At 44.9% G+C, this 15,000-nt stretch overlaps 1 protein-coding gene across 1 annotated transcript in view; it reads right to left on the reverse strand.

Annotated features, from left to right (window-relative positions):
• The window catches only part of LOC111239503 (alpha-1A adrenergic receptor-like), a 15,968-nt gene extending 3,577 nt beyond the window's left edge, over positions 1-12,391 (reverse strand). Inside the window, exons 1-3 of the mRNA XM_022769392.1 lie at positions 12,062-12,391; positions 9,526-9,777; positions 6,546-6,918 (exon numbers count right to left, since the gene is read on the reverse strand). Of these exons, the coding sequence (XP_022625113.1) occupies positions 6,546-6,918; positions 9,526-9,777; positions 12,062-12,391 (955 nt within the window). The remainder of the gene's footprint in view (positions 1-6,545; positions 6,919-9,525; positions 9,778-12,061) is intronic.
• Positions 12,392-15,000: the final 2,609 nt, after the last annotated feature.

Genomic DNA, 15,000 nt, shown 5'->3' on the forward strand with positions numbered 1-15,000 from the left:
ATTAATAGTGCTGTTTCTGATACGTTTTCTAAGTTGATGGTTTGTTGAGTGTTTTTTACAACTGCCAGGTTGAGGTTTGCACCCCTGGGATTCTGAACACGATTTTCCTCGTTATTGCATCTCAGCTAGCCCAACTGGTGTTAGTTTTGGAGGGCGGAGCTTCTGAGGAGCACTAAGAGGTATGGGCGATATTATATATTGAAACTGGTTGAGTTCAAACATCACACAGACGTATAGTCCAGAACGTCCAGAGATCTCGCCCTGTCAATACGTAGTAGCTGAAGATGTTACAATGGAAATCCGACGCGCCGTATATCTATATCACGTGATTTGAATGGTTCTAACCTAAATAAATTTACTACTGCCTAATGCAGTTTTAAAAGTTTGAGGTTTGTTGGGTGCTGTTTTACAGAAGAATCTTTAGCGTTCAACAGTTTACTTCCGTGTGTCTTTTCAACTTTGGACACTATCGTTTTCTCTTCTCTTCGTGCTTGACTTCTCCCATTGCGGTGCAAGGTATGCTGCGAACTTCACCTGACTCATACGATGGGCTGAAACTATTGGGTGTTACTCTATGATGCTATGGCCCACGGAACAATCTCCAGAGCTGCATTTCGCAGGCGCGGTGCCTGATCTGCGAAGGACACCATCCAGGGTGAACATCCTATGGATTTGTTCCCAAACGATAGTTTTCCCACAGCGGTTCAGACCGAAGCTGTCCGAGGCGTGTGGACGGGCTCGTCCTGCCTGTTACCTCAGTGTGTATTTTAAGGTCTGTAGCAGTGATGGGCTCTCCCTGTCGGAACACCCTCGTACACCGTCCTGACAGACAATCATCACACTGGAGTGGAAGAGCGCCCTGTGATGTCAGCGGTTAATACCTTGCGTCCTTTCCTGAATGGCTATCTAGATGTACGCGACGAGTACTAGGCCGGGTCAGCCGCCTCCCACTCCTCACAGTTTAGACGGCGGCGGTCCTTCCTCGCACCGGCCCTCCGTGTGTGCGCCTCTTCTCTCCGCTTCCCGCACGCTTCCATTATACGCCTGGCGGCGCGACGTACGGCCGGCATCCCTCTACCGAGATGCGGCTGGACAACCGTGGCTCTGCACAATCCCCAATACCTCGGTCGCCCTCCTGTCCCTCCGGCGCACACACCCGCCACATACCGCAGAGATAATCCCTAAGGGCCGTGCGTCGCCACTAGTACGAGAGCCGAGTCGTCATCTGTGTGGAGTTGCGGCGCTGTGCATTGCCGGCGGGGGATAGCGAAGCCTGGATGTGAGCGTAACAACCGCCTTATGTCAAGAGTCCTTGGTGCTTGGAGCGGGAGCGTATCGAGACGTTTCTATAGGGCTGCGCGGTGTGCGAGGCCCCATAAACCTTGCTCTATAAAGACACCAATCCCACAAACAACAGCGTCATCGCATTGACTTCTGGCGGCCACAGTACGTGTAGTTGGAGGCCCTTGCTTGAGCTAAGCCGCCCAAGGCGCATGTTCAGTTTATGTAAACAATAACACATAACGCCTGTCTTCTACTTCCTCACCCCGGCACCGGCACGGTATCCTGGTGGATTAGTAGCTAAAGGCGCTGATAAGGTGATACGATCAATGGATCATCACTCGAACATCAAGTAACCTCATGATAATAATCTAATATGGAACCAGTTGAAACAGCTCCAGCTCCCATACCAGAACCTATACAGAACCCCATCTCATGAGCCATTTGTCAGAAATTCACAATTCAAATAGAGCTCAGTCTAGAGGGCACCATTAAAAATCACTCAAATAGACCATCAGCCGCCATCAGAAGCCACTTCCCGAGGACACCGCTTGTTTCTAGAATGCTCAGTCCGCAGAGCCATCAGCAGCCAGTCAGAACCGATCAGAAGGCAATACATTAGAAACGCCTGTACCACAGGAACACAACACTCTCGAGTCGCAGGTCAGGACGCGCATCAAGAGCATCTCAGAACCTCTCGTTTCAGAAGCCAGTCAAATCCATCCATGAAACCAGCTCATAGCCACATTAGAACCTAAATGGCTGAGAGGGTCAGTCACACCCAGCCCCATTCATTGAACCAGTCAGCGACACCCCCCATTCAATAACCAAGTAGAACCATATCAGTGACACGTCGCAGAAACTATTAGAGGTCAGTCAGACCCCACGATCTTGCCTCCTAGATACACCGGACGTTTATTATCGAAGCCAGTCAAATTCCCCATCAAGAGACCACTCGCGGAATCATGATCGACTAGAAGCCAGCTAATCCTACTGCACTTCCCCATATACTCCCATAACCCACCAGTCGCTAAGACAAACGCAAACTCCCATCACAGATAGCGCTCAGGAATCCAATGGTACCAATATTATTATTATTATTATTATTAATCATTATTATTATCAGTGTTGCTATCACTCTAGCACCAAGCATCAGGCACTCACACAACAATTACATGTGACGTTGCGTCCTTGCTCTGCTTCCTGTTTCTCACATGTTGTGAGCCCCTCCCCTCACTGTGTGTTGCCCTCCCACAGACACAGGTGCACAGCCGGTTAGCTTAGCATCATGTTACCTGTTTGAACTCCGCGGCTGTAGCAGGGGTAGATGATGGGGTTCAGGCAGCTGTTGAAGTATCCCAACCAGAAAATCACTTTAAAGAAGGTTTCAGGAGGACGAAGGCTGCTGTTGAACGAGCCTGAGGACACACAGGTAAACAGGTAAACAGGTAAACAGGTATGCAGGTAAACACAGGTGCACGGTAAACAGTTCATCATTCAGGCTGATCAGGTGTTCTCTAAACGAACTTTTTTAAAAATCACAACATGAAGACCACACACACATGCGCACACACACACACACACACACACACACACACAGGTGAGCCAGGTGATGTCAGTGTGTCGGAGGATCTTGGAGGATTTGTTGGATCAGATCTCGGGCTCCACGTGAAGCCTGACGTCCATCATGGGAAAAACATGTGACACCTACCCATAATGCATCACTGTGAAAACACGCAAGATGGTTTCAGTAAATATCTGCTCTGTCATGCAGTATGTGTGTGGGGGTGTAATCCTCCCTCCAGCCACAGGAGGCTCCACCTTCACTCTACCTGTCCAGGTGGATTTAATGTGACTGAGTTCAACATGTTGACAACAGCTACACTTTCAATCACTTCATCTATACACACAAGTTCATTTCATTATCATTCATTGTCAGCAGAGTCAGAGTCTGTCAACCAACAAACAGACAAACAAACAAGCAAACAAACAAACAAAATAATAAATAAATAATAACATTTCCTCAGAGGTTTTTCTACTAATTAGTTCACAACCAGCTGTTTGAAAAAGACTCATTAGTGAAGGTAAAAACCCACTGTAAGAGTGTGTGTGTGTGTGTTGTGTGTGTGTGTGTGTGTGTGTTGTGTGTGTGTGTGTGTGTGTGTGTGTGTGTCCTGCAGACTTGCAGAGTACTTTAAGAGGTGGAGGGGGCGGAGTCTGTCTTCACTGACTCAGGACGCAGTGCAGATCATGACTCAGCATAAAGCAAACACTGCATCACTGAGCACTCAGCATAACTCAAGTCAGAGGACGTCCAGCTGAGACTGCAGACTCCAGAGGACATGTCTGTCTGAGGGGCGCCACAGGAAGTGTCCTCTGGACCAGGACTCAGACTCAGACTCAAACTCAGACTCAGACTGAGACTAGACTCAGACAAAGACTCAGACTCAGGATCGACAAGACTCAGACTCAGACTCAGACCAGACTAGACTCAGACAGACCAGACTCAGACTCAGACTTAGACTGAGACCAAGACTCAGACTGAGACGAGACTCAGACCAGACTCAGACTCAAGACTACAGACCAAGACTCAAGACTCAGACTCAGACCAAGACTGAGACAGACCAGACTCAGACTCAACTCAGACTCAGACTGAGACCAGAGACTCAGACTGAGACTGAGACTCAGACCAAGACTCAAGACTCAGACTCAGCTCAGACCAAAGACTCAGACTCGACTCAGACAAGACTCAGACTCAGACTGCTCAGACTCAGACCATAGACTGAGACTCAGATTCAGACTCAGACTCAGACCAGGACTTGACACGGACTCAGACTCAGACTCAGACTCAGACTAGACAGCAGACTTTAGACCAGGACTCAGACTCAGACTCAGACTCAGACTCAGACTCAGACTCAGACACAGGACTTAGACCAGGACTCAGACTGAGACTCAGACTCAGACTGAGAGCAAGACTGAGACCAGGACCCAGACTCAGACTCAGACTCAGACTCAGACCAGGACTCAGACTCAGACTCAGACTCAGACCAGGACTCAGACTCAGATTCAGACTCAGGACTCAGACTCAGACTCAGACTCAAGACCAAGACTTAGAACCAGGACTGAGACTCAGACTCAGACTCAGACTTGAGACCAAGACTGAGACCGAGGACCAGACTCAGACTCAGGACTCAGACTCAGACCAGGACTTCAGACGTCAGACTCAGACTCAGACTCAGACCAGGACTCAGACTCAGAACTCAACCAGGACTGAGACTGAGACTGAGACTGAGACTGAGACTCAGAGACTCAGACTCAGACTCAGACTCAGTCTCAGACTCAGACTCAGACTCAGACCAGGACTGAGACCAGGACTCAGTGTTTCTCCTTGTTCCTATGATGTTCATATATGAGACATGTGATGATGATGATGATGATGAGAGTTGAACCAGCCTCAGACAGGTTTCTGACAGGACCTGGTCTGAGTTTCTGTCTGTGGACCAACATCACCATTTGTAGGCTCCACTGCTGCTGTACAGAAATAAACGTGTGTGTGAATCCTCTGATCCAGGACTGTTTGTGTAGATCAGAGGATCAGTGTGCTCACGGTCTGAAACCAGTCTGTTCTCTGTGAGATCTGCTGCGGTCCAGAGGTCGTGTGCTCCTCAGCCAGGTCTTACAGTTAGATAAATGTTATGATGGATGCTGCTTAACGCCTACAGCTGATCTCAGACGGGATTACAGACCGCAGGAACCCGTCCAGAAACCTTTTTAGGAAATCAGGAGCTTCGATTCCTCTTTGACGGCAGCGCTCACGATTTTCTGATAAGCAGGAAATATCAGGACGAACTCACGAACGCAGACAAACGAGCAGCTGGAGAGAAGAGGAGCGAACCTGAGACTGGGCTGTGTTCTGTTGTTTCAGTTACATACTGCAGCCGACCACCGGCCAACCACCAGCCAACCACCGACCGACCACCGGCCGACCACCGGCCGACCACCGGCCGACCACCGGCCGACCAGCGGCTATAATCTCTCTGCTCCGTGTGTTTCCCTGCGGGACGTAGAGCACAGATCTCAGATCAGTCTGTGACACATTCTGCTCAGTGTTGAACACAAACAGCTTCCTGTCTAACGGACCAATCAGAGCTCAGCCCTAATCTGTGGTTAGCCGGGGGGAAAGTCTGGCTCCACTGTCCAAATCAAACATAGAAAATAAATCAGTGAAGAACTTCCCGTCCTTCACTTCTGTGTCAATGCGAGCACTCTGAGAAACAAGTCACTGCTGGGTCGTGTCCCGGAAACTCTGGCTGCTGATTGGCCGGTGACGTACGACCTGAGGCGACCTCAGGTCAAATATTTCAAATATAAAGAAATCCAAAGTGTTTCTGGAAACAGCCCCCCCCCCTTTAAAGGAGCTATTTGTATCTGCTAATGCTACAGAGCTAACGTTAGCATGAACAGCTGCTCAAAGTAAAGAGTTCAATGTGTTCAGGACGATATGAAGCCTTAGACTCTCAGCAGGTGTGTTACCTGAGGAAGTCTCTCTGACCAATCAGAGCAGCTGTTAGTTAATCATGTGATCAATATGCAAATGACAGTTGTTAATCTGCCTGATAAATTAAGAGTTCAAGTAATCACCTGCTGATCATGATCAATTAGATGAGTCCTTGTTACATCAACGTGTTTCTGGGTCGTTTCAAACGTTTTTGAAGAAAAGTTTTTCTCTTTGATAAAAGTGATTATTTAGTCATTACTGTGATGAAGCAACAGTTTTATGTAACCTGGAGACATGTAGACGCTCTGATTTACAGACGGGCCCTGAATCACACATGCAGGAGTGTGAGGCTGAACATCTGTTTTAAACAGCTGTGTGTCTCACATCATCATTTTTATTATGAAAAAATGACTTGTGTCCCAATGTGTCAAAATAATCACAATATCTTTAATAATAATATGATAATTGATCTGATAAGAAATGCAGGGTTTCTGCCCACTGAAATGCTAGGGGGCTTTTCATTTGAAAAGCTTACAGGAAGTGTATAGTTTGTATTAACAGTGTGCTGCAGTAAGTTTAGCAGGGTAAACTGGAGCGGATCGAAATGAGGCTCTAAGATAAACACCTGTTAGCTTCTACAGGTGAACTACAGGCCCCGCCCACTACCTGAGGAAACAGTGTTTCAACTGAACTTCACTGTAACTGGACACCTGTGTGTGTCATGTGGTCTGTCGAGGACTGGACAGGTGTACAGGTGAGCACGTACCGAGGGGCAGGACCAAGAAGAAGGGCAGCCAGCACAGGATGAACATGCCCACGACCACGCCCAGCGTCTTGGCGGCCTTCTTCTCTCTGGAGAACTTGAGCAGTTTGACGGAGAGCGTGCTGCGTCCGGCCGACGCCCCCGGGCACAGCTCGTGGACCTGCTGGTTCCTGCAGTGGATCCTCAGGGTGAGCTCGTTGGAGTCCTCCTGCCGCTCCCTCATCACGCCGGCCTCCAGGTTCTTGGTGGTGCGTTTGGCCACGACGTAGACACGGCAGTACATGGCCAGGATGACGGCCAGCGGGATGTAGAAGGAGCCCAGGGAGGAGAAGAGGGTGTAGAACGGCTCCTCTGTGATCTGACAGGTGGTGTCATCCTGCAGGGGGAGGGGAGGGGCAGAGCATCGTCACATGACACGACAACAATGACAGAGACAACGACAGAGACAAAAACAACAGAGACAACAACAACAACAGAGACAACAACAACAACAACAGCGACAACAACAGAGACAACAACAACAACAGAGACAACAACAGAGACAACAACAACAACAGAGACAACGACGGAGACAACAACAGAGACAACAACAACAGAGACAATAAGAACAACAAAAACAACAACAGAGACAACATGGACAACGACAGAGACAACAACAACAACAGAGACAACAACAACAACAACAGAGACAACGACAGAGACAACAACAACAGAGATGACAGGGACAACGACAGAGACAACAAAAACAACAACAACAGAGACAATTACAAAAAAAACAACAACAGAGACAATAACAACAACAACAGAGACAACAACAACAACAACAGAAACAACGACAGAGACAACAAAAACAACAACAACAGAGACAAAAACAACAACAACAGAGACAAAAACAACAACAACAGAGACAAAAACAACAACAACAGAGACAAAAACAACAACAACAGAGACAAAAACAACAACAACAGAGACAAAAACAACAACAACAGAGACAAAAACAACAACAACAGAGACAAAAACAACAACAACAGAGACAAAAACAACAACAACAGAGACAAAAACAACAACAACAGAGACAAAAACAACAACAACAGAGACAAAAACAGAGACAACGACAGAGAAAACAACAACACAGACATCAACAACAACAACAGAGACAACAACAGCAGCAGAGACAACAACAACAGAGACAACGACAGAGACGACAAAAACAACAGAGACGGCAACAGAGACAACAACAACAACAACAGAGACGACAACAACAACAGAGACAAGACAACAACAACAGCAAACACAACAGGGACAACGAGAGAGACAAGAACAACAGAGACGACAACAACAACAACAACAGAGACAGCGACAGAGACAACAATGACAGAGACAACAACAGAGACAACAACAGACACAACAACAACAGAGACAACAACAACAACAATAAAGACAACAACAGAGACAAAAACAGAGAAGAGAAAACAAAAAACAACAACACAGACAGCAACAACACAGACATCAACAACAACAACAGAGACAACAACAGAGACAACGACAGAGAAAACAACAACACAGACAGCAACAACACAGACATCAACAACAACAACAGAGACAATGACAGAGACGACAAAAACAACAGAGACGGCAACAGAGACAACAACAACAACAACAGAGACGACAACAGCAACAGAGACAACAACAACAAAGACAACAACAACAGAGACAACAACAACAGAGACGACAACAGCAACAGAGACAACAACAACAAAGACAACAACAACAGAGACAACAACAACAGAGACGACAACAGCAACAGAGACAACAACAGAGACAGCAACAACAACAACGGAGATGACAGTGACAACAACAACAACAACAGAGACGACACGACAACGACAGAGACAACAACAACAACGGAGACAACAGTGACAACAACAACAGAGACAACAACAATAACAACACACAACCTCAGTCTGTCTGCAGGCGTGGGGGAGGAGCTGGAGCTTAGTTAGTTAGTCGATTAGTCGACTGATGGGAAGTTCATCAGCAACTATTTTAATAACCCTACAGTTGTTTCAGCAGCTGTGAGTTGATTAAAAAGTGAACTCATATATTTTAATGAGGAAAATGAAACAGTGAACTTCAGTAAATTCAGTAACTAGTGTGAAAACTAGTCATCTAAAATCTCCAGCTTTATATAATCAATAGAGTTGAACAGCATCCAGATCCTGATGCAGTGAGAACATGGTGGGCGGAGGAACCTGAGTCCATCTGACACCCTGAAAAAAACTCTCTGACTCTTCCTGGGTTTATATCCACTGCTGCTGTAGAGCTGCATCATCCACAAAGCTTCGATACCAGTAACTGGACTTTGAAACCTGAACCAGCTCCTGAACGACAGGATTTTACCAGTTTTATAAAAATCAATTTTAACAGAAAGAATATTAAATGAAAAAAATCTACGGTTTTATTTTTCAGATTCTTGGGATCTTTCCACTTTCATCACTTTAATATTTTAACATGAACCTATTTACCACTAGTAATGAGTTCTTTTGGCCCTGATCCTGATCCTGATCCTGACCCTGATCTTTTAATTTCAGGTATCTGAGTTAGAGCTGCGAAGATAATGGCAAAAGTCATAATCATGACTATTTTAATCAATACTGAGCCAATATTCAGGCAGGTGATGCAGCAACATTACAGGGTCAATAAAACCTTTGTATTGTATTATAATAAAACCTTCACCTGGACTCAAGGATGAACTGATTAGACTTTGGTGGTCTAAGGTCAAAGGTCAGTGTGTCCTGAGCCATTACTCCAGACTTCACTCAGATGGTTGATATGTTCTATGACTGGGTGAACAGGATGTGACCTGGACTAGTTTGACTGGAGGAGACTCTAGTTATTAGTAGTTAGTTTAGTTAGTATTCTGCTAAAAGTTAGTTAGTGTGAGTAAACATGTGGCTGCCCACTGCTGTACTGGCTTTAGTACCTGTGACGGCGGCTGCTTCCAGCCCAGCAGCGGGCCGATGGAGATGACGATGGCGAGGATCCAGACCCCCAGCATGGCGAGCAGTGCCCGCTTCTCTGTGACGATCGTCGGGTACTGCAGCGGGTAGCGGACGCCAATGTAACGGTCGATGGAGATGACGCACAGAGACATGATGGACGCCGTGCAGCACAGCACGTCCACCGCCGCCCAGATGTCACAGAAGATCCGACCAAACACCCAGTAATCCAAGACCTGCAGAGACAGGAAGAACCTGAGTCCACTTCCTCTCCAGTTCATTAGCTTTAATTAATGGCTTTATAGATGAAGACCAGTGGTTCTGGTTCTGTGGACTCAGAGGATCAGTCAGTCAGTGGAGATGAACCACTTCTATCAGTCATGTGACTGTGCTACATACAGTTACATGTTGTATTAACATCATGTTGTTCACACTGACTGAGGACCAGAGAATCAATCATACAAAAATCTGTTCAGGTGGAAGAAGCAAAACTTAAAGTGTGAGAGGATCAGCGTCTCCTGCAGGTGTGGACAGATTAGGAGACAATGGGCCCCCAGCCCTCCTACATGGGACCAAAACACCTGGACTCAAAGAGACTCAAAATGACCATGAAGGACGCAGCAAGTCTCTGTCTGGAGTCACTTCCTGTCTCTCTGTGGTTGTTTTTCTCTGTGGTTGTTTTGTCTTTGTGGTTGTTTTGTCTTTGTGGTTGTTTTGTCTCTTTGTGGTTGTTTTGTCTCTTTGGTTGTTTTGTCTTTGTGGTTGTTCTGTCTCTTTCTGGTTGTTTTGTCTCTTTTGTGATTTTGCCTCTGTGGTTATTTTGTCTCTTTGTGGTTGTTTTGTGTCTTTGGTTGTTTTGTCTCTTTGCAGTTGTTTTGTCTCTGTGGTTGTTTTGTCTCTTTGGTTGTTTTGTCTCTTTCTGGTTGTTTTGTCTCTTTGGTTGTTTTGTCTCTTTCTGGTTGTTTTGTCTCTTTGGTTGTTTTGTCTCTTTGTGGTTGTTTTGTCTCTTTGGTTGTTTTGTCTTTGTGGTTGTTTTGTCTTTTTGTTTGTGTTTTCTCTTTTTGTTTGTTTTGTCTCTTTGGTTGTTTTGTCTTTGTGGTTGTTTTGTCTTTGTGGTTGTTTTGTCTCTTTGTGGTTGTTTTGTCTCTTTGGTTGTTTTGTCTCTTTGGTTGTTTTGTCTTTGTGGTTGTTTTGTCTCTTTGTGGTTGTTTTGTCTCTTTGGTTGTTTTGTCTCTTTGGTTGTTTTGTCTTTGTGGTTGTTTTGTCTCTTTGTGGTTGTTTTGTCTCTTTGGTTGTTTTGTCTCTTTGTGGTTGTTTTGTCTCTTCAGTTGTTTTGTATCTTTGGCTGTTTTGTCTTTTTGTGGCTGTTTTGTCTCTTTGTGGTTATTTTGTCTCTTTGGTTGTTTTGTCTTTGTGGTTGTTTTGTCTCTTTCTGGTTGTTTTGTCTCTTTTGTGATTTTGTCTCTGTGGTTATTTTGTCTCTTTGTGGTTGTTTTGTCTCTCTGTGGTTGTTTTGTCTCTTTGGTTGTTTTGTCTCTTTGTGGTTGTTTTGTCTCTTTCTGGTTGTTTTGTCTTTTTGTGGTTTTGTCTCTGTGGTTATTTTGTCTCTCTGTGGTTGTTTTGTCTCTCTGGTTGTTTTGTCTCTGTGGTTTTTTGTCTCTTTGGTTTATTTGTCTCTTTGTGGTTGTTTTGTGTTTTTTTTGTCTCTTTGGTTTATTTGTCTCTTTGTGGTTGTTTTGTGGTTTTTTTGTCTCTTTGGTTTATTTGTCTCTTTGTGGTTGTTTTGTGGTTTTTTTGTCTCTTTGGTTGATTTGTCTCTTTGTGGTTGTTTTGTCTCTGTGGTTGTTTTGTCTCGTTGTTGTTGTTTGATTGACCACCCTTTGACCCCTGAGGCCCATTAATCCATCTGTGCCTTCAAGGTAAAATATCTTATCTCCAACATGTTTTCAGGTATTTCCAGTAAATGTCGATGACACAGTTAGACCAACAGATATTTACATTATTAATTAATCTGCTGATTTAATTAATTAATTAGTAATTTTTCCCCTTTTATCCTTCCTTTTCTCCTTATTTCTACTCCTTCGCTTCTTTTTTTCCTTCCCTCTCTATGATTTATTCTACAGCTGCAACAGCAAAATTATTTTAACTATTGATTAATCTGTCACTTCAGTTCATGGAGGGAGTAATTATTTAGTCCAGTGATTTGTGTTTTGTCACCAACATCCACATCCAGAGATTTTCAGTTTTTACTGGTATGAACCTGAAAAGAGCTGAAAACACAAACATGTATAATCATATATTCATGTAATCATATATTTATATTTATAGTCATATATTTGTCTTTTCTCCTTCACCAATCACTTAAATAAAACGTCATTGTTCAAACTGTGGAACATAAATTTCTGAACATTTTTTTTCTTTTCATTCTTCCTCAGTCTCATTCTCTGAACACGTTCACCTTATCTTCATTAAATCACCAATAACAGATCTATAATCGACCGGGCTCTTCCTCCCACTGACCTCCAGGGTGGCGGACACCGGCAGCACGGTGGTTCCCAGGAGCAGGTCTGCGATGGCCAGGTTGATGATGAAGTAGTTGGTCGGGATCCGCAGGTGTCGGTTACAAACCACCGACAGAATCACCAGGATGTTCCCCACGATGGCGAACATGATGAAGGAGGCCAGCACCATGCCCACCGGCACCGCCCGGGTCAGGTCCAGCGGGGCGGCGCCGTGGTGGCCGCGGTGCTGGGAGCCGTCTGTGCGGTTGGAGGAGAAGTTGGAGCCCGGCAGCGGGGGCTGCGAGCCGGCGTAAAGATCCACGGAGGAGTCGTTAGTCCACAGACTCATGGTGGCTGTCGGTTCAGAGAAGAACTGGTTTTTAATGACAGTGTGACTGTAAAAATGAATGTGAATCCACTGTACCGTTAATTAACCGATTTTACTCGTTTACTTTCAGAGATTTTGGAGCAAAAACAGAAGTTAATGATCGTTTTCTGAGTCTTTCTCCTCAGTTGAAGCTTCGCGGTCTTCACGGCTCCGAAACGTCTAAAAAATCCGTGATTTCTTCGGTAAAAGTCCGTGAAAACCGACAGTGACGACGCTCCGTCTAGAGTTAAATTCCATGGCTGAGAAGGAGCGCTCCTGCCGGGTCGGTTTGCGCGGGAGGCGCGCGGAGCAGCAGCAGGTGGAGGTCCGGGTCAGCTCGGTGTCTCCGGACGGTCAGACAGCCCGCGGCCGGCCGGGGGGAGCTCCTCCTCGGGGATAAACTGCTGATTGAGTCGCGGGTCACGGATCTCTGTGTCCTTTTATGGTCCAAGTGTCGAATGTGGGAAAGTTTCAGAGAGAAGAAAAAAAGAAAAGACAGAGACAGAGACCTGACGGTGAGAGAGAGACACCGACTCCCACTCTCTCTCTCTCTCTCTGGCATGATGTAAGATAGATAGATAGATAGATAGATCACTGTAGACCAGTGTTTATTTTATAAAATTTGTGATTTAACTAGTTTGATCAGAGTAATCCCCCTCTGATGAAATCCAGTGTTTCACCTCCATTTGATGTTTTTATATAATACAGATATATGATGATGAAATAATCATCAACACCATGACTGAGTGTTTCCACCTTGAACTGCAGTGAACCATAAAAACAGATTCAGACAGCCAGGGTTTCATACGTCACAAACCTAAGGAACCAATCCTGTCAACTTGTAGGGACAGGGGGCGGGACAAAATGAACCTTAAACCTTGTCAGTACAGAGAGAGAGAGAGATTTAGCATTAGCACAACCGCTAACACTATGTCAGCCACTGACAAGATGCTAACTGCGCTAACTGTTCTGAAAAGATGCTATGCTATGCTAACCATTCTGAAGAGATGCTAACTACGCTAATTGTTCTGAAAGGATGATAACTGTGCTAACATTCTGAAAAGATGCTATGCTATGCTAACATTCTGAAGAGATGCTAACTACGCTAATTGTTCTAAAAAGATGATAACTGCGTTAACCGTTCTGAAAAGATGCTAACTACACTAACCGTTCTGAAAAGATGCTAACTACACTAACTATTCTGAAAAGATGATTACTACACTAATGTTCTGTAAAGATGCTAACTAGCTAACCGTTCTGAAAGGATGCTAAGTGTGCTAACTGTTCAGAGAGGATGCTAACTGCGCTAACCGTTCTGAAAAGATGCTTACTATACTAACTGTTCTGAAAAGATGCTTACTACACTAACTGTTCTGAAAAGATGCTAACTACGCTAAGCGTTCTGAAAAGATGCTAACTGATGCTTCCTCCTCTAACCATTTTGATACTCTCTGCTCTTTCACCTGTCTATCTGGAGCAAGCAGGTGGTGGGCGGGGCTCCAGGCCTGATTCACATCTCTTAAGCAGGAAGTATTAGGAAAAATAAACCATGTGAAACTAAATATGAATCAGGGCAGAGGAATTTTACAGAGTTTAAAACTTACAGTGTTGTCTGCAGTGTGTCAGCTCTGATCTGTGAATCCAGTGTTTGTGTGTTTGTGTTGTTGAGAACACACAGGATTCACATCAGCAGTGTCTGCAACAACACAAAGCACTGATGTGTGTTATTTCATGTTCTAGGGTTACATGTCACTGGAGATGGAGAGGGCTTCCTGTAGCGATGTTAGCTTCAGCAGCATCTAATGCTAAAATTTAGAGCACAACGATAAAACCAGATCAATTGATCTAATCTAATCTAAATCTAATCAATGTGTCAAAGCGGCATAGCAGAGTGTCAGTGAGGAGTCAGAGAGGCTGCAGAGACGAAGAGCAGCAGAAGATGATGCTTTAGGAAAACGTCTTTTAAAACAATCAAACTATATATTTGTGTTGTTAAGTGTTTTTAAAGATGTTTCTTTAGCAGAACCAACAGAGCTGAGAGCCACAGACAGAGGAGGGTGCTCATTAAAAAGCCTCAGGAAATTCCATGAATCAGAAACATAATGTTGATGTTTAAGGCGAAAAGTAACTGAGCACAGAGTCTGAAAACCTCCAAGTTTTATATTAATACTGTGAAAGTATCAAAGCCTCAGTCCACAGAGAAATGCACACAGCCTGTATTCAGAAACTGAGCCTTAAAACCAGCCGTCAGGACTTCTGGAACTTTGTGATGTCACAACAAAGCAGTCACCAAGCCCCACCCACCTGGACCCACCATCCAAACCTTGCAGGATTTGGTTTCTCTGAGTGTTTTTACCTGAAATCTGCTTTATTTTTATTGATCACTCAGAAAACAGTCAGCCAATCAGGAGAGAGGCTCAGAGCCTCCTCTCTTCTGATTGGCTCACCGACCTGTTGTTACTAGAGTTCCAGAGAGAAGCCTGAGAGAGGAGATGTGAAACTACACTGAGATGAAAATATGGAGCTTTAGGAAGGAGGGTTTTAAAACGTCCTTCATTTCATTCAGAAAGGTCTTGAATCTATTTTTCTCT

This window comes from Seriola dumerili, unplaced genomic scaffold (assembly GCF_002260705.1).
Source record: "Seriola dumerili isolate Sdu_G_001 unplaced genomic scaffold, Sdu_1.0 BDQW01002927.1, whole genome shotgun sequence".
NCBI classification, from domain to species: Eukaryota; Metazoa; Chordata; class Actinopteri; order Carangiformes; family Carangidae; genus Seriola; species Seriola dumerili.